This window comes from Carex rostrata, chromosome 10 (assembly GCF_964058835.1).
Source record: "Carex rostrata chromosome 10, lpCarRost1.2, whole genome shotgun sequence".
In the NCBI taxonomy this organism is placed as follows: Eukaryota; Viridiplantae; Streptophyta; class Magnoliopsida; order Poales; family Cyperaceae; genus Carex; species Carex rostrata.
The window spans coordinates 3,320,751-3,348,041 of NC_135927.1; the positions used below are offsets into that span (position 1 = coordinate 3,320,751).

The 27,291-nt window shown below is 32.1% G+C and overlaps 2 protein-coding genes across 2 annotated transcripts; one reads left to right on the forward strand and one right to left on the reverse strand.

Moving 5' to 3' along the window:
- Window positions 1-1,281: 1,281 nt before the first annotated feature.
- On the forward strand, window positions 1,282-5,120 carry LOC144560871 (putative disease resistance RPP13-like protein 2). The gene is made up of 3 exons (XM_078310094.1): window positions 1,282-1,994; window positions 3,153-3,947; window positions 4,431-5,120. Exons 1-3 carry the CDS (start codon window positions 1,282-1,284, stop codon window positions 5,107-5,109), a joined length of 2,187 nt encoding a protein of 728 aa, XP_078166220.1. The 3' UTR covers window positions 5,110-5,120.
- Window positions 5,121-6,474: 1,354 nt separating this feature from the next.
- LOC144560088 (putative disease resistance protein At1g59780) lies at window positions 6,475-9,248 on the reverse strand. The gene is made up of 2 exons (XM_078309242.1): window positions 8,277-9,248; window positions 6,475-7,737 (listed from the first exon to the last, which is right to left on the reverse strand). The coding sequence occupies exons 1-2, from the start codon at window positions 9,221-9,223 to the stop codon at window positions 6,606-6,608; spliced, it is 2,079 nt and encodes a 692-aa protein (XP_078165368.1). The 5' UTR covers window positions 9,224-9,248; the 3' UTR covers window positions 6,475-6,605.
- Between the last annotated feature and the right edge of the window lie 18,043 nt (window positions 9,249-27,291).

Below are 27,291 nucleotides of genomic sequence, written 5' to 3' on the forward strand. Positions count from 1 at the left end.
ATATCAAAGGAGATCGAACTAAACATATTGCCTCAAAGTTCTTTTCGACACATGATCTACAGAAGGAGGGCGTAATAGATGTTTGTCAAGTCCGATTATTCGACATTCTAGCAGACCTATTCAAAAAATCTTTCCCAACAAGTGTTTTTGAACAACTTACAAAGAAGATAGGTCTACATCGATTGAAGGACATTCAATGATATCAAAATATGGAGGAAGTGTTATATGCACTGTACTTTTTTTTCCCTTAAATCGAGTTTTTATTCCAATGAGTTTTTTTGGTTGGATTTTTAATGAGGCAGTATACATGGACCTAATGTATCATTTTAATATTGGTTCAGATGTATCATATTAATAGCGTATAACGGAAAATGAACATTCAAAGAAAAGTGTTACAAAATATGATTTATGTGGATATTCATTTTGCATCTCCCAATATTAATCCTCAATTCATTGTCTCATTACTCCACTACTAATGACATTCATTTTCTCTTTTATTATTATAACTTTTCTTTATCTACAATTTCTAACCTATATATAGATATTTTGTAAACAGAGAAAAGATACATAAACATACAAAACAAGATAATAAAATTCTATTATTACTTCTATCTCTATTATTATTTAATTTACTTTTATTACAACTGCATTTAATTTTACAACAATTTAATTAATAAATTTATTTATTCTACTAATCTAATTTTATTTTTTACAACAGTTTAATAAAAAATTCGGTGCACTAGATATAACTTTAATTTTTGTTATGGGATCTACGTACAAATGATTTTCTGTCCATATATCAGTAAATAAATATAAATAAATAGAGTTTAGAAAAATAATATATTTTTTTTGTTGGGATAATTCTTGCGGGTCACATGTTCTGTTGTGACCTACAAAATAATTCTCCACAGGTGTTTCCGGCCCAAAATTATTTAGAGTTTGTTCACCCTTCAATTGGAAATGGATATGGGCACAAAAATTGAACTGAAAAGTACTATTTCCGTGAACTGAATTTTTCTTTTCTCATGGGAACAGTAACGCAGCCCACCATAGCCTTGTCTTCTGTGACTGATCTTGGGACGAGATAGGGACAAGGAATAATCCCGGACACCAACTCCCATCTCGCGGAATTAAATTAATTGTGGAGATACCCACAAGTCCCACATGAGTCATGACTAATGACTTCACAAATTGTGAAAAAAGCGACGACTTAATTATAAACCAATTCCAATTATTTTACCACAATTCGAAAATTTCCTTCATCTCTCATCAAAGAAAGAGATGTCCACTCTCGAAAGAGTTAAGCAAGTAGAAAAAGCAAAAGCGTTTGTTGAGTTTGCATTACAAAAACTTGATGATGTGTGGAATGTCGAAGCTGCTTTACTGAGTGGAGCTACATCTTTGAGCGAAGCCTCCAATCCGATGGTCTCGGTGAAATCTATGCTGGGAGAGATCCAGTTGGTACTAATCAACGCTGCACTGGAATCCCCATCCGTACCCTGTTTGGAAGATGATTATAATAAACAAGTTGTTAGTCCAGATCTCATGGAGTGGATAACTGCAGTGGCAGATATCTGCATCTGTACTGAAAGAGCCCTCTTCGATTTCTGGCACAAAGCTGGGAGAACAATACCATTCCTTCCTGAAGCTGTTAAGAGGATAAGCACTAAACCTGTCGACCTATTTGCTCTAAACAGGCTTGCAATTGAGATGAGAAAGATCCAATCACAACTCTACAACATTACCAACCATGATGCACTCATGTACTTGACAAATCACAATCATGCTGATGCTACACTGCAGGCCTTCCCACCACCTGCTTTGTCGTCCCCTCTTCTTAATAACGATGAGACGGACCTTGTGGGCTATGAAGCCCTCCAGAAGAGCATAATTGACAAACTGCTTGATCCATCCATTCCTGAACTTTTACAAGTTGCTATCCTAGGACCTGAGGCTGCTGGAAAAACCACACTTGCGCAAAAGATTTACCAGAGGTCTGTTCCTTTTATGGCATCACAAATTATCTTAATTCTTCATACATACAACTTGATACAATCCTACAACAACTATATGTTAGTTAATAAATAAATAAAAATAGAGTTTAGAAACTTTTTTTTTTTTTTTTTTTTGGAGAATTCTTGCCAGTCGCATGTTCTGTTGTTCATGCTATCCAGTACTCCAAAATTTCCATTGAGCACCGCTCATTGTAGAAAACCAAAACATACACATTAGGTCACCAGTAATCACACAAATTATTTTTCTCAAAATATTAGTAGAATAACTTTTAAATATATATAAATTAATTCTATTAATCACAAAAGATTAGTTTTTGGGGGGAATATAATGAACATTTTTGCGCACATTAAAAATGAAGAGGTGTCATATGTATGTGGATCCATCTCTTGCAGAATGCCTCTTTTGGTGGAGGCACGTGGGAAGGTGGAGGCAGAAAAAGAAATACAAAGAACTGGTGAGGTGGGTCCCAGTAGGAGAGAAAAGGTTAGGTAAAGAAAAATGAAGTTGGTGTCCGTGTTTTTGAGCCCAGCATTTTACAAAGAAAAATTGATTTTAAGAGTATATTGAACCAAAAATAGTTCAGGGGCTTAATTAAATCGAATGTAATCTTTTAGGATTCATAGCATGTTTTCGTCATCTTTTTCGTAAGGTTAGCTGGAGATTACTAGCCACTAATATAGTAATAGTATTACAAATAAAATAAAATTCTTGCTCAAGTAATACAAGCTTATACACTGAAGAACTGAAAACGCCAAATCAAGGAGGTTTACGATCCTTACAATTAAGTTATTTGATGATTCTTGAAAGATCTTGTTGACTATTTTAGGTGTCAGCTCTTACTTGAAGAGTCTCAATTTAAAAATGAAGGACATTATTTCTTCTACACTGTCCAATCTAAAATAAGTACAGTTGAGATTTATCACTGATATTATGGATACCATACAATTGTAGAGGAGCTAAATCCGATATTTGTGAGCAAGAATATCAGAAGTAAGCCACAAATTAATGTTTTAATATGATAGATTTAGCTAGATGATATGGCATTTGGACATTATTATCCAATTTCACATGCTAAATCAAATTTTATAGATGTTTATTCATTTGTTTATTTATTTCGTTCTTATGATTTTTTTTAGGATTGTGGCGAAGAATCACTTTGATGTCTGTTTCTGGTTATTTGACATGAACCGCTTCAATTACCAACGTCCTGAACTGTTCAAGCCAATCGACATATTTAGAATGATGTTGATAACTCTCGAGCCCGGAAACTCATCGGATGACCATGATGAGAAAGTTGTGATTCAGAGGATCCATGAGTCCTTGAAGGAGAAAAGATATCTTGTAGTCATCGATAATGTACAGAGGTACAACATATTCAAAAAAGCTCTTCCCAGTGAAAACAATGGGAGCCGGGTGTTGATAGCCTGTCAAGAAATGGGTAATTTTGAAAGAATCTGTCTCGACTTAGATCCTGAAATTAAATACCAGTTGCCATCCTTAAGTTATGAAGAGAGACTAAAACTAATATTCAGAAAGCCCTTTGAAAAAAAAGATACCCTTGAAGAGTATCCCCCTGATTTCCTACCAACAGCAAGCATAATTGCAGCCAGTTGTTTTGGGGATTCACCAATGAACTTGCTACTTTTAAGTGGTCACATACTGTTCAATCAACCATTTTCTCACAATTTTCAAGTCCTTGGGGACATTGCTGCTGCAGACAATTTTAGTGAATTTCTCACTATTATATACAATAAATTGCCAATACTTCTTCGGACCTGTTTCACATATATGGCTGCACTATTCCCTATAAATTACCTAATACATGCTAATTCACTAATTCGGCTGTGGATTGCCGAAGGAATGATACTAAAAGAAGATGAAAGAACACTGGAGCAGACAGCTGACCTCTACTTAGATGAACTCATCCAGAGGTATTACATTATATTATTAAAGATATTATTATTATTAATTGATAATTGCTTTCAATAATTAAGATTAGTTAAATCGAGCAACAAACAAACTAAATTGTAGGGTGTATTTCATCAGGAATGAGGACAAGATAAACATATTCATTTATTGTGTTGCTTGATTATAATAAATCTTAGTTGTTTTTTACAAACTTTTTAAAAATTGTTTATTATTATATTAAATTGCATATTAAATATTTCAGTTTTCGTATTTGTATTACTTGTACTAAATCTATTGTATGCCAAAGAGCAATGCGGTCAAATTTAGTGGTTTATCACAAGGCAAAACTTGTTCCATCACAATTCAGTGAGACCATATATATAAGGGAAGATACAACAATAAGAACACTTTATGAAAGATATGGTTGCTTTTAATTTTTTATCACCTCATGTTTTTGCCATTGCCCTGTTGGTGCTCTATTTTAATGTGAAAATTTTCATTCACAGGGGCTTTGTCCGTAGCATTTGGGCAAATTACCATAATCAACCGAACCAACCAATTCGTGTTGTTACTATACATCCTATGTTGCAATCTGGATTATTCGACATTTATACTGGCATAAATAATTGTCCCCCTATCAAAGTCATTCTTGGGGACGATGCTGTAGACATATTTGGCTACTATGGGGAAGGTGATGACAACCATGCAAATCTTGAACCTTTGCGTCGTTTGGCATTGCATTGCTCCTATGAGAATGATCAATTCTCTTCCTTTCAAGAAGGAAAAGCACGACATGGTTTCAAATATCCAAGCCTCCACTCTTTGTTCTTCTTCGGTTCTGTCGCGCCTTTAATGTTTTCTGAGTTTGTTTTCCTTAGAGTGTTCACGGTGTTCAATTCTCGTATTCGGTTCTGTGAGGAAGACAGATCATGCTGGTTGGAAGGTTTAATCAATTTGCGATACTTGGGTTTCATAGTGTGTTGGGTAGAAGGTGGTTCGCTTGGAAATATTCTTAGCCGTCTTACCAATCTCAAAACCCTGGATTTGTCTGAGTCATCCGTTTCAGGAATTTCAGAGTTCATGGAGCACAACACCAAAGTAACGGTGATAGGTCCTATTAAAGAAGAATTGCACGGATGCTGGTCCCCAATACCAGATATGACCCAATTAACCTGTCAGCAGTGATTCCATGTTTAGGTCGTTATTTGTATTTGTGAATTTGAAATTTAGACATCATGTTTATAACTCTATAGATTAATTGGGGCTGAAGTTCTATCATAATAAATATTTTGACAATGAACTAACAGATTGATTGTATATCAAGTTTTATGCAAATTTAATGTTATTTGATATTCCAACAAATATCGTTAAATATATATTATTATTAGTTCTAGATCGGTTAATTAATGTAAAAATTGTATAAAACTCAATTAAATTTTTTTATCTATATAAAAAAACATAAATGATATTTTAAAAGTTAAAAATTAAAAATTAATAATTATCTTTAACATTATCAACTGATATTTTTAAGATTCCTTGTAGGAATATTCAAAATTAGACTAGATGTAGGACAAGAATTTTTTTTATTTTTTTTCTTATTTTTAGGATTTGTATGGAAGTTGTTATAATGCGGGAATTCAAAAAAATATGATCTAAGCAAAGAAACTAAAAAAGAATGGCAGAGTTAGTACGAAAACCTTAAGTGCAGTGAGTACAATGATGACTTTGAGTGGTTTGTATTCTCCACTAATACAAAAAAAAAAAAAACGCTACAAACCATGGTTTTCGGGTTCTTCGACGTTCAAGTATTTATACTTGTTTCAGAAAGTATACATACCACTTTGAGCTAGTATTTTTACCTCGTAATGCAAGTATTTATATCTAAGATAGTCACTGTCAAGATTTTAAAAAAAAAAAAAAAAAGAGAGAAAAGAAGAAGAAAGGTCTTGTACAGCGTTACAACATAGTCGTGCCACAACGAGACACCGTTAATTTCCATTGTTGCCTAGACCCAACTTTCAGTTTGACCCTCCACTATTTTTTAATTCAACCAGTTTTCAAATTTGGCCCCTGGAAGAACCAACTTTTTATTTATAGCATTAAAAAATTAAATTAAATGAATATAAATATCATTTTCCTAAAATTTGAAAAATAGCAAAGCCGAAAGGAAGTGTTCGAGCCATCCACTATGATGGAACGTACCATCTTTATTCCGGTGTTGATGAAACATTTGGTCACAACCAGATGATCGATATACTTCATTTCAGTTTTATTATTTCAGAAAATTCTAAGAAATTGATACTACTCATTTTATTTATTTATTTAATATTATGAAAATTTAGGGCTCCGAAGTGGAAGATGCTCGTCTAACAAAGGCACAAGAGACTTATGCTTTGTAAAAATGATAAATAAACCTTACTATTAAGTCGCACGTGATTTACATAGCATCTGAATTTGTTAAAATCTGAAAACATCAAATACACTTGTAACTTCTAAGTTCTAATTCACTCTCGATGAAATAAAAAATTAAAGAAATACAACATTCGTCCACTCATTCCTAATATCTTGATAATTTAAACATTTACACACTCACCAGAAAATAACAAACATACATGAAAACAGGCACAAAATACATCAAAGAAACACACAAAGAGAGAAAATCAAAGAATCATTTCAAGTATCTAAGACAGCAGTATAGTAACATGGTCTCGCTCAGGAAGGTTATTGAGGTTGTCGCATTGAACAACACGTAGTGTTCTAAGCTCTGACATAGAGTTTTCTGAGACCATCCATTTCTCCAATTTTTCCAATTTCAATAGTTCTAAGGATTGTAAACATGGAAATCCCTTTTCTGAGCAAGCCATTTGCTTCCCTATGTATGCTCCATCTTGTAAGCTTAGAAATTTCAGTGTATTTAGCATCCCTAGCCGTGGCATAGGATCTTCGTTCAAACCAGACTTCTTTAGGGTGAGTTTGGTAATATTTGATGGGAACTTTACATTATCAATGAAAAGCTTCCTACAACTCCACTCTCCCTCTAACCGAATTGATTTCACAGTATCAAGATTTGGAAACGCCCGTGTATCGGCCAACTCCGATGGTACAGAGTCACCTATTATTGTCAATGATAGGAGATTAACTGACTGGCTAAGAAGATTACAAACAAATTTCCAATCCAGACCATCCGGATTTGAAAGGGCCAGCTTCCTCAGGCTGATTAGGAATTTGGGACACTCATTGATCCATGATTGAGGAACCACAAATGTTTTCAAGGTTTGTAGGTCAGTTATGTTGGCATTTACAGGAGGGCCCTCAATTTTACGGCTGGCTACATATACATGACGAAGTGCTTTGATTTTCCAAAAGGATTCAGGTAGGGTCTTTATGTTTGTATTTCTAACATCAAGTGTTTGAAGATTCTGCATGACCTCTATATTTTCTGGGAGTGCATCTATGCTAGTTCCTCTCAATCCCAGATAACGTAAATAGGACATCTTTGATATTGCTGCCTGTGGTACTGAGGACCTAAACAATTCCAACACTCTGAGAAACCTGGCATTTCTAAGAATGTTTCCATTAAACTTTAAAGCCAAAAAGGAATGCATATGATTAATTTCAAGTTCTCCATAATCACATTTGTTATCCCTGTGGATTGCTACACGAAACAGGGATTCAATCGTTCTCTCATCTGGGTTAGCAACCAAAAACCCCTCCTTGTTGGATTTATCTATGGCAAAATTATGGATAACTGGATTAACCCCACAATACTTGATTGTACCAGTTAAGGATCTCTTCGAAACATCAACCAAGGACCTACAAACAACAAAAAATGGCAAACGAATCCGGTCAATGTAGGGGAATGTTTAACAGTAGAACTAGCAATCTATTATACCCAAGATATTCATGCACAAGTAAAGATGAAAATTATTTTATATAAGCTTCAAAAATATTATTATTCACCGTAAATGGGTGAAGCAAGACTTGATCGGAATTAAATATCAAAAATTAATTGACATGAATCTACTATAATATAGGGGCTAATTTGTATATCAAGTATTCAACTATTCATAATGGCATCTTGCGAGTAGGACTGAAACCTTTCAGTGTTTTGTCCCTACTAGAGCCACTAAAGACCAAAACATCTAAACTTTAGGTAGATTTCCAATGACAAACACCCAAATTTTGGTCAAATTTACGTTCTCCTTAAATTTTAATTTGCATTGGGAAAATATGACACTATGTTTATATATTGTCATCCTAGCAGCTCGTCAGGGCCTCTTATGCCAGGAAATAAAAAAAATGGAATTTAAAATTCCATATAGATGCGTGATTTGAAAAATCATTGAAAGTACCTTTTCACAAGTTGCTCGAGGTACTTGTATGCTGTCTCCTCTACCGTGTCCTCTTTACTCTCTGTTGATATAAATCCTTCAGCAATCCATATATTAATTAGAGATCTTGTGGGGATCTTATAGCCTTTGGGATAACATGCTAAATAGAGAAAACACGGTTTGAGAAAGTAAGGTAAATCCTCATAGGAGTAGTTTATAATGTTCAACAATCTATCGTCATGATCATTGAACATGTACAACTCATCTTTCACTTTCTTCCATATATCGTTGATCATTTCTTTGAATGAAAGGAGACTGCCTACTAAAACCAAGGCTAGACGTAAACCATGACATGCCTTACAAATCAATTGAGGGAGATGATCCAGCTCTTTAGACAACTCCAGTAAAAAGGTTTTCTTTTTCGAATTTTCGCTCTTCTCGGTCAGAACAGGAAACGCCTTCAAGAGGAAGAGTTGTACGCTATGCTGCTCATTCAACCTTGTGTTTATTGGATCATCTAAAAAAATTCTGTCTAACTCTTCAAAATTTTCCCCGTAAACCTCGTCAAGAGCAAGCTCTTTCTCTGCTTGATTCACTTTCAACACGTAACAGCAATACACAATACCAGCAATAATATTCAGGATATTTCCCCACTCCTTTACCAGTTCATCAATGGTCTTATGGGTGTCATGGTCTTCGTTTAGAAATCTGTTGGTGTCATATTCCTCATGAATATCACTCATGAACTTCCCAACTTTGCGCACCGTTAGTCTCACTCCCTTAATTAAGGCCTGCTTGTGATCCTCGGGCTGCTTCTCAAATTCACTCCATCTCATGTACCTCCGGACCTTGACTAGCTCTTGTACAACAAAATCCAGATTATTCAAGCATTGGGGGCTGTTCTTTGATAAAAACTCTTTGAATGGGGTTTCTGATAGCCTCTCAATTATAAAAGGTAAGGCATCCATCTATATCTCCTTCTGTTATGATTCACCAGCATCTACACCTGGCAATTGTGAGGCTCAAGAAAGAAAAAAAAAATAAGAGATAGGGTATGCATGAGTGAAAATTCAGAAGTACATCAATTGACGAAAATTGTCAATTCTTTTTTTTTTATTGAGGAAAAAATTTGTCAATTCTTGCAGGATGAAATACTGCTACCTTTATTCTTTTGTAATGTATATCGATTTTAGAAGTAGATGCAGCTTGACATGCATAGGTAAGTGCAACCTACCTATGTGCTACACTTATATCTTACCAAATATGAGAGATAGGTTCAACTATGGTAATTGAGCTCCTAGTTACCTCAGTAACCGCAAACCAAACAACCCATTAATCTAATAAAGATAAATTACTCTCTACTAAGTAATCGCAAAAGAGCAATTAACAACTCTGTCCCCTATCAAATCTCCAACAATTCAAATTTACACCATTAAAATTGACCTGCGACTTCTACAATTTCAATACCCAGATGCCCCTTAGCGTGTTCCCTACCAAATATTTCCTAAAAGTCTCAGTGACCCTTGCACCTTGTGGGATTTAAATCCATGATGATGGGAAAATGACAGTATCACTGCCTATCTGTGCAGGATAACATACTAGATCTGTCATATGTTTTTGTCTCTCTTATTTTCTCGCCGAAGGAAAATCTAGTCCAATGATTTTTTTTAAATAAAAAAGGCCAGGAACTCTGTGGTTCGGAGTACCATTTGGCCTAAAGCTTTTGCCGCTGAATTTCTTTTGCAACCCTTATGCACAGAGTTCAAGTAAGTAATTCGAGGGGAATAAATCAAATTGGAGTACTGATTTGGTAATATGAAGTAACTTAAGAAAACTTGGCATGTACTTTTCTGAAATTATTGATACGTAACACTCAGAGGTTTAAGATTAACTAAAGAGTAAAATAAATTAAAAAAAAAGATGTGTATTTTGCTTACGATAAAAGATGGATTAATCTGTGAACTCTTTGGTCCAGGTGAACATCTAAATCGACTGTAGCATTTAAATGGTAGATCTTTCTCTCTCCTATCACAAGATCTAGATAGTTGAGTGTTTAAATGGTAGATCTCTGTCTCTATCTCTCTCTCTCTGTCTGTCTCTGTCCTCTCTCAAGGTCTAGATAGTGTGAGCGTTTAAATGGTAGATCATTTCCTCTTTCTCTCTCTTCTCTCTCAAGATCTAGATGATATGATGAACAATAGTAATTTGAAAATTTACATGGCCAGTACTCTGTAGAAGATATGTAGCGGGTAAAAGAACTTAATTGGGTGATGGCATACAGGGCTTTCAATACACGAGAGTCCGAGCAGGAAACAAATAAATAAATGTAGAAATTTGTCTGGTCTACTAGTCTGTCGCCTATTTTTTTGCTTTCTGTAGCACCAAAATAGATATCGAACAGAGCATGAGCTTTAGCGCTGACATCATGAATACACGATGTTGATCTCCATTATTCATTCATAAAGGAAATGAGAGCTAATACTACGTTAGTTAAGATTATATTATATAGTCTTCAACAATATTGGCCGTCATGTGATACAATAAAAATCATATTTTTCGGAGTTGGGAATTACCAATAAATATTTTTTTTATCGTCGTTGGACATTGCTTTAATTAATATTACATTTATGAGAATCTAATAGTGCAATCCATGAATTTTATATTGGATAATTACTTATTTCCCCCATCTCCTATCCCCCAAATGTCCTCCAATGATCTAACTAGTCGTACTTTCCTTTTTTGTTCCCTGTCCCTGCCAAATTCTCTGTTTCTCCAGCCCCTCTCTCCTTCGTATTTTCTTCCACGATTATAATCCTCTCTCTAGATCTGACTCAATTTTAAAATGAGATGAGATACTTTATCGTCTCCCAAATTGATCCAGGCGGAGGAAGCATACCCGTGGTGACATACGGTGAACCAGCACATGGAGGAACACGAGATCCGACTCCACAAGGTCTTCGGCGGGGCATTCCCACGAGGAGAGTGTGGTGCACTGTCGGAGGGGGTCCATGCTAGCCCCGCAAAGGCCATCATAGTGAACAGCGAGTTCTCATCCAGGTTTAGCGAATCCAAACCCATTAAAGCTCAACTTCTCCACCGCCCGACCAGCATCGACCTCATCCACTTCTATAAGGATCTAAAATCGAAGGAGGCGAAGGAACTTGAAGGAGAAGAGGATCAACAAGGAGCACAACATGGTTGTTGTACCATCTGACGGCGGACACTGCTTATTGGGTTCTGAACCGAGTGTCTAGTACAACTATGCCAACAGCATTTAGTACCCAATGCAATGGCGAACACAAGCATGTGTTACTATCCTCCTTATCAGATTGCACCTCTTCGATACATTTCCCAGTTTACTTTTGTCTGAAGCATATCATGGATTGATAACGAATTTTTGGTAGTATTGTTTTTTTTTTTATGGTTGGCAGCGAAATGCCGCCAACAAATATATTAATACTAAAAATTGTATTTACAAGTGACAGGCTGCTCTAAACTCTCGTAGTACTCCGTGGTGGGATGTAGGTTATGGGCATGCCATCCCCCTCCCTTACAACCTGTCAACTGTCTCTTGACCAGAATTGTACATCCATGGTATGAGTAGGTGTATTGGTTTCCTTTTGTCCAAGAATACCCTTCGGTTTCTTTCACGCCAGGGAGCCCACACCCCTACTAACCACACACTGTTTTTATGAATACGAAGTAACTTTAAGCACCCGGGCTGTGCTAAATCCCACTTTATTAATTGTAATATCTCCTCCAGTAGTAAAATTCATGTTGTACCGGGTCAAAAGCCCCCTCCAGAATGCAGAAGCATAAGGACAGGACCACATGATGCGATTCATTACGTCTAAGCAGGTCGCATTGCACAAATGACATCGAGGCTGAACTGTGCATTCAGGATACTACCATGGAGATTTTTGGTAGCATTGTTGTATTCTTATTTTGCTTTTTCATGATTTGATCAGAGTATACCAAGGTGCTTGAGGAGATGCGTGATATTTACAAAAATCTTAATAGTAACCATTAGAATTTCACTAATTTGAGATATGAGATGGGTAAAGCTGACAGCTTTTCAGGGAATTATTCTTTCGAGATTAGAAAATCGTTTTTCAAAAATAGAAATGGCAAGGAGGTGCCTTGTGGATTCTTGAATGAATTGCCAATCAAACAAGAAGGTTTACTTCGAATTTCTATTAATGCATGGTTTTTCTTATTGCATTTTGATATCTAGAACTTGTGAATGACATGAAGCACTTTGAAGGACATTGGAAGACTCGCACTCAAAGAACCACACACGTTGGCTAATCTGGTAAGAACAATGAGCCAATGATCTAGAGAGATTCCAGGTGGACTCAATAATCATGAACCTGAGTTTGCAAACGCACAACACTCTCTTTGATGTCAGTAGTTGTTTTTAGTATTTCTTTTTCCAAATTAGTTGTTAGCTTGGAATGTAGTTGTAGTTAGCTTTGCCAGACCAGTTTTAATTTTTAATTTCTCTATTGCATCTTGGAACGATTTGAATTTTAATATATGACCACGGTATTATGAGATATGAATACTTGAAATACTTGATATTAATATTTTTAAACATTATCCAATGTTATAAAGAAAAGTAATAATAAAATCTGTTAGATACAAACACTTGATACATCAATTATTTACACTTGCATGACTATATATGAATACTTTTAATACTTCATATTTATACTTTCAGATCTTGATCCGTATGAGAGTAATAATAATTTGACAACTTTCACACAAATCAGTATAATCGAATATTTCTTTTCTCTCTCAAAAAATAGAAGGCAGAATTGTTTTCCTTTTCTTTTTTTCTCTCTTACAATTATATTCCTCGCTCTTATATATAGGAGTATTTTAAAATAACTTACTAACTTTCTCTATTCATGTTGTCCAACCATATTCACTTGAAAGTAACAACTACTTAAATTAGTAAACAACTATCTTAAATTAGGAACAGTTGTTATTCTTTGTTAACCGACTCGGATCAATACTCCCCCTTTCATAGGATTTAGCTCCTCATGAAGCTAAAATTTAAGATGAGAAAATTCGGCTTCCCCTTTTTCTCTTGAGTACCACTTACACACTGATGGTTTTTGGTCTTTTTTACCAATAGATATCCAACTCCACTGTGTATTCTAGTGGTCTTCTTTTCAAAAATGGTGTCATTTAATAATATTTTTCCAGACTTGTCATCTTCTACTAAAGACAAATTTTCTTCTGACTCGTCATCTAACATTAACGGCTCAAAATATTTTAGATTATCAACATTGATCGTCTGCGAATGTCGAGACTCTCATGTATATTTTTGTTGATCCAACTATTGGTATCTTCGGTTAAGATCTCCATCAATAGTCTATTATGTTTATTCTCTCTTATCCCGATATGATTAGCCTAATAATGACTAACTTCCAATGGCAGTCTAGACTAACAACCAAAATCAAGAAAGATCGAACAACAAGAGTAATAAGATTTACTGCCAAACCCTAATAATGACTAACTTCCAATGGCAGTCTAGACTAAACAATGATCAAACAGAATATATATAAAAGCATCATGAGTAATAAGATTTACTGCCAAACCCTAATAAATATGCTTAGCCGCGGAACGACATGATCACAAGAGAATAAAGGAGGGATACAACCATACATGAAGTACTCACCTAGATCCCTACACACTCCTCTCTTATAAACTATGAAATATAAACACAAAAATGATCTAAGATATATTGTTCTTTAGTCCAGAGAGTTTATATACGAGTGATGGGGCTCCTGGAGAGAGTGGAGTCCAAGTTATCTGATCTGGATACAGCTGGAGCAGTTATTAACCAAAGAGTGCCTCAGTTATGGTCCGTATGGGTTCAAACGGACCGTACCCATAGAGTGTCGTTGCTGGATTTGGCTATCGCCTAATCCGCATTGGGCTTGGGTTCGTATCGGTTCATACAGCCCATAACAGAGCCCTAAAACCGATGTTGCACTTTTTTTATTGATCCGATTCATGCTCCATATTCAGTCTAGAGGGTTTATATAGGAGTGAGGGGTGCCTAGAGATGAGTAGAGTCCAAGTTATCTGTTTTGGATATAGCTGGAGCAGTTATTCACCAAAGGATGCCTTGGTTACGCTCTGTATGGGTTCATACAGACTGTACCCATAGAGTGTCGTTGCTGGATTTGGCTATCTCCTGGTCTGTATTGGGTTTGGATCCGTATGGGTTCATACGGCCCGTATCAGAGCCCTAAAACTGATGTTCTGCTTTTTCGATCGACACGATTCTTGCTTCATATGATGTAAAATAGCCCTGAATCTATTACAACGATGGACATAACGGTTTGCTCTAGAAATTTGAGGTGCCAACTCGATTTAAACTGTTGCACAACGGTCTGGATTGAATTAAATCATTGCCGAATGCATTAACTCGATTGGATGAATATGAATTAAACTGTTATAACACCTCACAAACCATTGCAACGGTTAGCCTTAAATTGGTACATTCTCATACTTTATAGATATCTAAACCTAGTCTTGAGATGTTGCTTCTATGTCTTCTACTAGGTTCTTTATGACTCATCCTTGATAAGTATAGTAATTGATCATCCATTCTTGATGTATGTTTTGCAATTTATATTCGTCTTGAACCTGCACAATATCTCAAGACAAGAAACTATAAAAATTTAACAAATATATGTTTTGCAAATCTAGTCAAACTGGTAAGTAGATTATGGCACAATCCAACAGGCAATGATTCAAAGACTAGGGTTATATCCCAGTGGGCTCCCTTGGCAGGTTAGCATAGATTGTAATTTAGTTTAAGTAGGGTCTTTGGAATATTTTAATTGTGAGGTAGAATAGGAAAGAATTAATTATCTTTTGTGCGAGATGGATAATTACGTACCTAGAATACTTAGAATTGATAGCCCAAAAGCTAATTGAACAACCGGAAAACCTTTCAAAACACATAAGCAAATACTTGAATATCTTGTGGGTAGTAATGGTACGCATGCAGAGTAATCTGTGGGACAATCTATGCCGCTCATGGTAGTGACAGTGTCGTATGCGGGGTAGAGAGAAGTCTGAATTTATATTTTTGTAATTCGAAGGATAGTAAACCTGAAACCTAGAGAATAGATTTAATAATTTAACTTAACACTTATATTTAATTAGCACCACCGCATCAAATCTAAAGAAAATCCATATAAACCAAACAACCTATCTAGTGGATCGACACCTAGACTAGTGAAATTGGTATAATCTAATACACTATCCCTGTGGATCGACACCCCAGTCTATAATATGCGGTTTGATTATGCGCTTGTAATTAAGTAGAAATTAGAGTTAAAAGGTATATTGATTTATACTAAAAGTAGTAGTCACGATTTGACTCATCATGCGACATAGAGATACGTCGAAACTTATATTTTGCATATTTAGAAGGATAGTAAATCTGAACCCTAGAGTCTCTATTGATTTTATTGTTTAATCTATGAAAGTTATAATTCCTTGATTGCATTTATTACCACCACCTGAAACTTTAATTACCTGAGCACCTAGACTAGTGAAAACTATTTTTAATCTAATACACTATCTCTATGGATCTACACCCCAATTATACTATGCAGTAGGACTATGCGCTTGTAATCTAATTGCAAGTTGAAATTAGGGTTAAAATGTATATTAATTTATACTAAAAGTAGTACTAATATTTTGGATCATCATGTATCCACTCATTCCTTATAGCTTGCGTAGATCATGTATCAGATTATCTTGAAAAATTGTCACGTCAACTTGTCATGATATATATCTTTCTCTTTCTTTGACCTTTGGACGTAAAAATTAAACCTGCATATATCTAAAACAAAGAAACTGTAAAATTTAATGTTTATGTGTTTTGTAAATTAGTCAAATAGCGTAAAATATTGCTTACAACAATAGCTTGTGGATCGATTATCAATAAAACATTAGGGTTATAAATATTATTTGAAGACATGTTGAATAAAACACTTATCAGACCTACACCGGTTGATGTCCAGAATTTTCAGCAGAATGCTCTCTGATGTTTTTGTCTCATCATGGCGTTGTGGCCCGCACAGGCCTCTGTGGTCCGTGGCTTCATACTTGGTTCGATCCTTCAGTTTTCTCCATTTTCCAGGCCCCATAAAGCTATGTGACCTGCAGCAGATGTTGATTGATCTGAGTTGCTCGATTTCCTTTGGTTTTTAGCTTAAAAACCTTCCATTTCTTCATACCTGAAAAAAAAAAACTCAAAAAGTGTGAAGTAACATATTTTTCATTAAATCCCTGAACTATGTGAGATTATTTTATCATTTCTAGGTAAAACCTAAGCCTTTTTTACTATATATTTGGACTCCATCAACACCCTATTCTATACAATTGTGGTAGGTTTAATGCGCTTGTAAACAGACCACTATATTTGCAATTAGGGCTAAATCGTAAAACCTCTTATCTGGTGAAAAGTTCGAATTTCTTCTAAGATTAAAATTTTGATGTGGTTATCGGCAAACAAAAAAAATACTCACTAAATCCCTACAGAAGAAAGGGTGGTCATGAAATACAACCTGCCAATTACGTAGACATCAATCATCATGAAGATGTAAATCATTTATTTCTTACATGTAAATTTGTTAAATATATATATGTATAGAGATGGGCTATGGTGCATTGCAATGCATGGACACCCTTGTGCATTGGACTATAAATCACCGATTCAAAGTCCAAATGACCGATCCAAACCGTTCATCTTGTTTTTCATATTAATATGTGCTTGGAGACCAAATTTTACATTTTTTGGAAGTTTTTTACTATTTATTAAGCCACTTTGAAAATCTAAAAATCTGGGTGAACAGTAAAAAAAACAGTAAAAATTTCTGGACCACCGGATCGGCGATTTTCAAACTGGTTTAATAAAATAGTAAAAAAAAATTCAAAAAATGTACAATTTGGTTTCCAAGCACATATTAATATGGAGAACAAGATTAACGGTTTCGATCGGTCATTTGGACTTTAAATCGGTGATTTATAGTCCAATGCACAAGGGTGCCCATGCATTGCAATGCACCATAGCCCATCTCTATATGTATGAATTTGTGATGGGCATTGTCAAAATTATTTCATAAAATGTGAGACAATATATCGTATAGTTAAATTTTATATACCCTATATAAAAAACATAGAACTGCTTTTATATATAATTATATCGTCCATTCGGAAACAAATGTAATTTGCGTCAATAGCAAAAAAAATAAAAGAATTTCATAAGAAATATGATTCTTCTAGCTAATTGTTGCTTTCCTGATTATGCCCTCCTTATTTTAAATTTAAACCATAATAGAGTTAACCTACTCATCAGTACCAATAGGAAATATTTTATTCGATGGGTAAGATGTCCATATCCAAAGTACTAATTAATTGAATAATTATATTCATCTCCACACTCTTATCTCTTCTCAGTTTCCGTACCTACAATTTATAAAAGTTATACTATGATCCCCACTAATTATTTAAACAAATCTAAAATTAGAGGATCCACATTAAATAAGGAAGGTGATAATTATTTAGAGGTTGTACTATTGTTCTACTATAATTATTTAAACACATCTAAAATTAGATGATCCACTTCTAAAATTAGAGGTTGTATTATGGTCCTCACTGATTATTTATCCATACAAAAAATTATTCATCACGATAAACGTTTACGAAGTTATTATTAAAGTATTTTTTACATAGGTCTAAATACTATAGTGTATAGGTATAAATTCTTGTAATACTTGATATTAATACTTTTATATGTCAGTCAGTGTCATATTAAAAAATATTTGCAAGTATAGATATAAATACCTGCACGACGAGGTATAAATACTTGTATAACGATGAGCCCGAAAGTACGTCATCATGGATCTCATTTGAAAGAGAAAATTGCGTAGTAGACGTTCCTGATTTTAGATTCGCAAAATCCTCATAGATCATCAGAAATGTGGATGCGATTGAAATGAGATAGAAAAAAACTCACCTCTAAAAGCGTGTATGGTCCCCCATATAGTTTGAGGTTTAGTTGGAGAGATAATTATTTATGTAAAAATTATTTACCTTATAGATATATATAAATATTTCCGTTCTTAAGGATAAATATTTCAGTGCATAAGTATTAATATTTTAGAAAAAAAAAATATTTCCGTTCTTATGGTTCTCCCACGATAGTTATGGAAATTAATGCGGGGATAAATGCAAAGATGAGAGTATTGGAATAATTATCAGGATAATTAGAGAACACGAAATAGATCAATGTGGGACCATATTAGAAGAAAACTACACAAATTATTCTCTAATTCATTATTGGGATTAAAATATATTAGATAAGACAAACAAAACGTAATGGTCTCATATAGAAAGTGTATGGGAAAGTCAAGGATTAGAAATTTATATAAGGATATTAAAATCAGGGTTGTTATCAATCATACCTGGGAAAAAAAGCTCAAAAAGTCTGAAAGTAACATATTTTCACTGAAAACCCTAAACTAAGTGAAATTATATATCATTTTCTACATAAAACCCAAGCTTCTTTTACTATATATTTGGACTCTATCAACACCCTAATCTATACAAGTGTGGTTTATGCCCTTCTAAACGGACCACTATATTAATTTGCAATTAGGATTAAATCGTAAAACCTCTTATCTGGTGAAAAGTTCGAATTTCCAATAAGATGAAATTTTTTATGTGGTTATTGGCAAAAAAAAAAAAAAACAAACAAACTCACTAAAATCCCAAATCCCAACAGAAGAAAGGTTGGTCATGAAATACAACCTGTCAATTATGTAGACAGCATGAAGATGTGAATCATTTATTTGTTACAGATATATACACTCTATATACAAAACATAGAGCTGCTTTTCTAATTAATGTGAGTGCAGTCATATCGTCCATTCGGAAACAACTGAAATTTGCGTCAATAACAAAAAAAACAGAATCCCATAAGAATATGATTCTACTAATTGTTGCTTTCCTGATTATGCCCACTGTATTTTAAATTTTAAATTTAAACTACTATAGACTTAACCTAGTTAAATTTAAAACTATATATGATGATAAGGTACGGTGTTCATATCATCAGTACCAATAGGAAATATTTTAGTCGATGGGTAAGATTTTCATATCCAAAGTACTAATTAATTAGAGAACACGAAACAAATGGGACCAGATAAGAAAAAACAACACAAATTATTCTCTAATCCATTATTGAGATTAAAATAGATTAGATAAGACAAACAAAACATAATGGTCTCATATAGAAAGTGTATGGGAATTAGAAATCCATATAAGGATATTAAAATCTGGGTTGTTATCAATTATTGGTGATTATTTTGTCTTGATGAGGACCAAGCATTTCTTAATATGTAAACGAAGAAATTTCTCCAAAGACAGATAACAATTTTGAATTAATGACATTACACATTATTGTCAGGGCAGCTAAAAACATTGACTTGGACGAAGCAATATTGATTGGGACCTTTTTATAGATCGACCCAATTTTAAGGATTGATAATTCTTAATATTTTCTCTATATATATGTTTAAGTATAAATAACTAAAAGTTGATATATAGAAAATTAAGAACTGACGCTTAAATTGATTAAAATTTGATAATTGACATAAAACTAATTTGAGAGGATACTCAAATCATTAATTACTAGTGTTTGATTAGTGAAGACTTGCTGGAAAAAATGGGTTGCATCATCGGCCCTTTTGATCTGCGCGCAGATGGATTCGCATGTGTAAGATAAAACAAAAAAATAAAATGCGCACTCGGCTTCTTTTTTTCTTAATTTGCAACATAACATATATCTGGCCGAACATAAAATTTCATGTTATCCGCCCAAGCCTGAAGGTGACTTAGTGGCCCTTTTCTTTTTCTAGACCGATCGAGTCCAAAAGAGCCCAATCCCGGTTCCAGTTATTCTTACCATTTTTTTCTTCTATAATTTCAAGAGCCCGCCCAAACAGATCAAATAACCTAACAGTACTACCATTAATCCTCTAAATCAAGACCAAAATTCAATAAGCCACCCAATTTATACTGTTGAATTGCACAACATAATTAAGTTCACAAATGTATATATCACTAGAACAGAAAGCGTGACCATACACTTCATATTATACATAGTTTTTCAAAATTCTCTCGTAAATCTGTGTCCAAAGTAAGAAAACACTATTCCAAAAATTTGCTCCGAAAATATGGAGAAATTGTACACTTTTTTACTGTTTACAACCGTATACAAATGTGCTCCAACATTCATACACAGTTGTAAACAGTAAAACCGTGTGCAATTTGACCATATTGTACACGGCTTTTAGTACAAAAAACCGTGTATGAATATCAGAGGGCATTTACTATATAATCCATGTGTGGTGAAAGAAATACAAATTGTTCCACATCATAGATCCATGTCTTCTTGTTATAATGCATCTCTCTTGCTCACTATTTTTTCTAAGTCATTTCTAAGGCATCTATTCCTAGTAGGGTTGTACATGGGCGTTCTCTGAGTCAAGTAAATCTAACCTGACATTTCCATCATTATTCTCACGCATGCATACTTATGAATATGAATTCCCCAAATCAAAAAGTGGATTCCCGAATCCATCGAATCCTATCCCACACAATTTCGTGACAAATGAACAGGCCCTCAGTGTTCTATTAGTGCTCATCAAGCATTTCTTATTTATCATCCGAGTGAGTCTATAGTATTATGCATAGCACAAATTGATCGGTAATACGAATCAATTTTGTAGTTTTTAATTTTGTACTACTCTTATGCAATTTTATTCTATGTAAAAGCACTTGAAAAAAGTTCTGTTTGACCTTTCTTTTAGGCTTTCTCTTATGCAAAAGAGGAAATAAATATGTGCACAAAGCTCCTACACAAGATGAATTTGCTTAACATTTATTCTTTATGACAAATTGAAAGGAGTAGAATTGGTCTTAGAGATGGGATGAAGAAATAAAAATGCAAAAGATTCTTTTTTGTTTAAGGTTAAAAAAATTGGAGAAGATTCAGATGGATGGCATGACTTGAATAGAGTTCTAGTTCTTTAATTTCCTTTCATGTAATTAGTAATAAAGAATCTTTAGTTATCGAAGCATAATGAGTTAAATAAAATATTTTCAATGGTATTTTTTTTAGTTGTGTTGAGATTCAGACGCTTTAACTTTTTTTGTAAGGATAATTTTTTTTTTTGTGGAGTGCGCATGCTTTAACTTTTTTTTTTATCTATGTGTCGGTTATGTTTGTTGTTATTACTTATTGTGTATGAATTTAGAAAATGTAGGTATATGGGTGGTGTATTGGTGTGTTTATTGGTCAAGTTGTTCTCTAATTGTGCAATTACTGAACATGTATGTCTACATTTCAGAAAATAACAGATTAGATCCACCCATTAATCTTTTTGCGTTTGGATCAATCAAGAATAGAGCTAACCTTGGGTTAGCTCCACTATTCTCAATTCTTGTTGATCCAAACATAAATTAGCAATTTGGGTTAGCTTACTACTAACCCATAAAAAAGGTGAGTTAGCAAGAATAGAGCTTATGGGGTTAGTGATATTAATAAAATATTTGATTCATCTCAATTAAAGTTAGTTTAAATATTAAATTAGTATTAAATATAATATAATTTTAGATTAGATTAGTATTAATTAAACTATTTGTTTAAATATTAAATTAAACATAATATTATTTTAAAATGTAGATTAGTATTACATAAATATAATATTAAATTAGATTAATATTAAATAAAATGTTAGATTAAATATAATATAATATTAGTTTAAATGTTAAATGTAATATAATATTAATTTAAAATTAGTATTAAATAACTATAATATAAAATTAGATTAATATTAAATAAAATATTATATTAAATATAATATAATATTAATTTAAATATTTAATGTAATATAATATTAGTTTAAATATTAGATTATTAAATAAATATAATATCTAATACGATTAGATTATTATAAAAAATATTATAAAATATAAAATAATATTACTTTAAATATTAGATTAGTATTAAATAAAATATAAAATAAAATATTACTTTAAATATTAATATTAATATTAATATTAATATAAATAAAATATAAAATATAAAATAACATATTACTTTAAATATTATTATAATATAATATTAATGTAAACATTAATGTAATATAATATTACTTTAAATTTTAGTTCATAATTCAATAAAATATTAGATTAAATATAATATATTATTAATTTAAATATTAAATGTAATATAATATTAGTTCAAATATTAGATTAGTATTTAATAAAATATTAAATTAGCATTAAATAAATATAATATCATATTTAAATAGATTAGTATTAAATAAAATATTCGATTAGTATTAAAAAAATATTAGTTTAAATGTAATATAATATTAGTCTAAATATTAAATGAAATAAATATTAGTTTAGATATTAAATGTAATATAATATTAGTTAAAACTTTAAATATTAGATTAGGTTAATCACTATTTTATTTATTCTCTCCATCGCTATTCCAAACATACAATCCAAACGATATTTTTACTAACCCGAATAGTCTCAAGTTAGTGCTATTCTCAAACCATTCGGGTTAGCACTATTCTCAACCATTAATCCAAAAATTGCTATTCTTGCACTAATCCTTGTTCGATCCAAACGTACCTATATATAAATATATATAAATCTTACCAATTTTGGTTCACTTGAAACAAAAATGCTACAAGATATAAATCTTACCAACTTTGGTTCACTTGAAACAAAAATGCTACAAGTATCAATCATAACTAGTTAAACTAATTATCCTTTTGAGATTGATAAAGGAATTAAATACTTAATTGATTGCACCATAATAGCTTTAAGTTTTTTTTTTTTTATAGAACAAATAGTTTTCAACAGTTGCATTGGTAAATCTTGGTACTGTACTAGCATGGTATTTTAATGTACCAGATCTTGATATATAGATTCAACTCTTTTCATTTTGTACTGTACTACCAGAATGATATATTATACTGCGAAACAATTATAAAAGTACGTGATTATAGACTTACAGTTAATGCATGTTTGAAAGTCACTGTTTTTTATGGTGCAGAATTTTAATAAAAACAGCGATTTTCAAATCATCTTAATAAATAGTAAAAAAATTCCAAAAAATGTAAAATTTGGTCTTCAAGTAGATTTTAATATAGATTAAACATCTAACGGTTTAGATTTGTTGTTTGAACATCACATATGCTAATATAGTCCCAGAAGCACCTCGGTCGAAGTGCTTCCGGTAGCAAATTAGCCACACTCTATATATATATATATATATATATATATATATATTTGTGTTGGTTGAAATATGGATAGCTTAATGCATGTTTAATTAATATTAATTATTGCTTCGCTGGGCTTAAAAATAACTAGCAAATATATGAAAGTTAGTTTCTAATAAAAGCATAATTATAAATATATATACACATATCACCAATAGCTCAAATTAAAAATAGATGACAAAATTAAGATAACAAACTCCAACGTAAACAAAAACGATGGTCATGTTACTTTTGTCATTAGCAAAAATTTCCAAAATCGTTGTGTTAAGAATCTTTACTATTGCTTAAAAAAAACGCAAGCGATCGGTTTTCAAACAAATGTCAAATTTTAGATTTGAACTTGTAACGAATTGTTTTTTTTTCTGTAGTAATCTTTTCGATCTTTAACTAGTCACAACGGAACGAACAAGACATGCTAAGTAGATATTTTACCTCCCGTTGGTCAATGTCCTTGAAAGATGAGACTTGGCCATTTATTAATTTTCCATTGATAGGCGTGCAAAAACATTGTCGGAATGTCGGTACTTTGGATTTATGGGATGCTTTGGCAAGGATTTCAATGTCAAGTATTAGCTGAATGGAAGTTTATTCTCTTTATGAAGTTATGTAAATTTGTATAGTTTTTGTTGAGAAGAATATTAAAATTAATCCTTTTGAAAAAAACAAATTTAAACGGTTAAAAAATTTAACGATCGACTTAATAAGTGATATTTTTATATTTTTAACTTTTAAATGATTGAATTTGTACTGAATTCAGTACAAAGTTAAATGTAAAACAAAAAAATATTTTTAAGTTAATTTAATTTAATGTATTTATTGTTTTATTTTATATTATTATTTTACAAGAAATAAAATTGAATAAGGACACTAGCCTTGCTCATATAGACTTGAAGATATGAAGTTAAAGTTTAACTTCACCAACCAATTTGATAAGTAAAAATGTGGGCCAAGCTGTTTTATTTAAATATTCACTAAAATCACCTAACTGGATTTCAAATTTAAACCTTTCACGGGGGTACATTGTTTTTATCGCTTATCTTTTTTACTTTTGTATATTTTAATTAGTTTGATTTGTGCTATGATACTTAGCTTGAATATGATACCTTTCACACGTGGAATTAATCGGTCTCTTTTGCCATTTTGCAACAAATGAGTTCAGAAAAATGTATTTATTAATTGATCTCTTAAAAATGTGAAAAGTTGTCAATTCAATATTTTTTTTTCTATATAAGAGCTAACAAATTCAACATACGACAGAGATACTTGTTGTAAGTATTTAAAGGAATTTGTCAAGTCTCAATCATATGGTAAATTTCAAATCATTTTGATATATGGTGAAACATATGCTAAATTATGTTATATATCATATCGAGAAGGGATCAAGTTACAACAATTTTTGAGTTACAACAAGTTACAACAACCATTTTCTATATTTTTAAAGTCTAAATCGTCGATCCAAATCGTTAGATGTGATCTCCACAATAAAATGTGCTTCTAGACCAAATTTTACATTTTTTGGAATTTTTTTACTATTTATTAAGATGGGTACAAAATTCAATGGTCTGAATTTGACTAGTTTTTGTACCCATCTTAATAAATAGTAAAAAAAAATTCAAAAAATATAAAATTTGGTCTTTAAGCACATTTTATTGTAGAGATTACATCTAACGGTTTGGATCGACGATTTAGACTTTAAAAATATAGAAAATAGTTGTTGTAACTCAAAAATTGTTGTAACTTGATCCCTCCTCATATTATAAACATATTATAAATCATGCTTATATTTAATATTAGATTTTAAGATTTATCTTTAATTTTGAAGATGATTAAATCTATCAAGTAATTCCCTTTTCTGCCCTTTGACCAGCTCACAACGGTGGGTCAGTCACCTTGAAAGATGAGACACATCCATTTATTAATTTCCATTGATCTATGTGCACGAGATTAATTAAATAATGTTTATTTACGGGCTGTCTGGTGCAAAAATATTGTCGTTACAATTTGGATTTGCAAAAATATTGTCGCTACTTAATTAGGCCATGATTTCTATGTAAAGTACGAGCTGAATTGATGTGTATGTTCTGTATGAAGTTTTGTTCGTTTGTATATTTTTTTTTGTTGAGAAGAATATTTAAATTAATTCTTCTGAAATGACAAATTATTGGATTTGTATTGATTCAGTAAAAAGTTAAATGTAAAACAATAAAATATTTATAATTTATTTTAATACATTCATTTTTATTATTTTAGATTATTTGACTTTACAAGTACTAAAATTGAATAAGGACACTAGCCCCAATCATATAGAGGCTTACAAGATTTGAAGTTTAATTTCACCAACTAATTTGATTAGCTTAACTACATACTAATATTAGTTCTTTTTCTGAAGTAGAAATGCGGGACAAAATTTTTTAATTTAAATATTCACTAAAAATCACCGAACTGGATTTCAAATTTAAACCTTTCACATGGGTACATTGTTCGTATCTCTTATCTTTTACTTTTGTATATAATTTAATTATTTTGATTTGTGCTACGATACTTAGCTTGAATATAATTCCCTAACAAGAGTTGTGTGCTAAAAGAACAGATTTGGCGTGGAATTAATTAATCGATCTCTTTCGTCGTTTTCAGCTAATGAGTTCAGAAAAAATTACTCAATAATTGATCTCTTAAAAAATTTAAAATTTGTCAATTAAACATTTTTAGTATACTACCTAAGATAATTTTTCTTTGTATAAGAGCTAACAAATTCAACATATGACTGAGATAATCCTTGTAAATATTAATTTGAAGGTAATTAGAAGTTCAATTTTCATCTGTATTCCAGAAAAAAAACATGCAGTGTGACTTTACAATTTGTTTTCATAAAAACTTAAATCTATAAAAAAATTTTGAATAAATCACATCAATAATATTTAAATCTATAATTTTTTAAAAATTTCTACAATCTGAGGTTAATAAATTAAGGAATTATTTCCAACAAGCTCTCATCTGATATTCAGGCCCAAACAAAATTAAAGGCCCATTGATTTGTCATTTATTTTGTCAAAACAGTTTATGTACTATTTGACCAGCTACGTTGCCTTGCAATTCACCGATCTAAAGATGCAATATAATAATATTTCATTGTTAAATATTATTGACTAGCTTTTAATAGTCGACTGTATTTGAAAAGTTGCATTTTGTGTCTTTTAAGATAATTAATACGGAGTAATTTAGGTAACATTGGGTTTTACAAGTTATGCACCTTGGTTATGGTTATTATATGATTTTATTTGGGGAGTTTAAATATTTGAAAAATCATATTATCCTCTATATAAAAAGGTGATTTCCTTCATATGAATAATGTAAAAGATTTTAAATTATTGTAAGAGATTTGAAGAATACGAGAGATCAAAATTTTAAAAGAAATTTTTAGAAAATATTTAACTTTGTTTAATAAAAAAAAACACACACAAGAGTATCTGTAAATTGACTAGAAACATAATAATACAATAAAATTCATATCTTGAAATGAATTTTGATGAAATAGGAGAGGGAGGAAGCGGTAGAGATAGAAGCCGCTTCTGTTATATATTTAAAGGAAAATAAAATAAAAGACAGAGAAGGTTTTTTTTTTTTTTAAAGACTTGAGT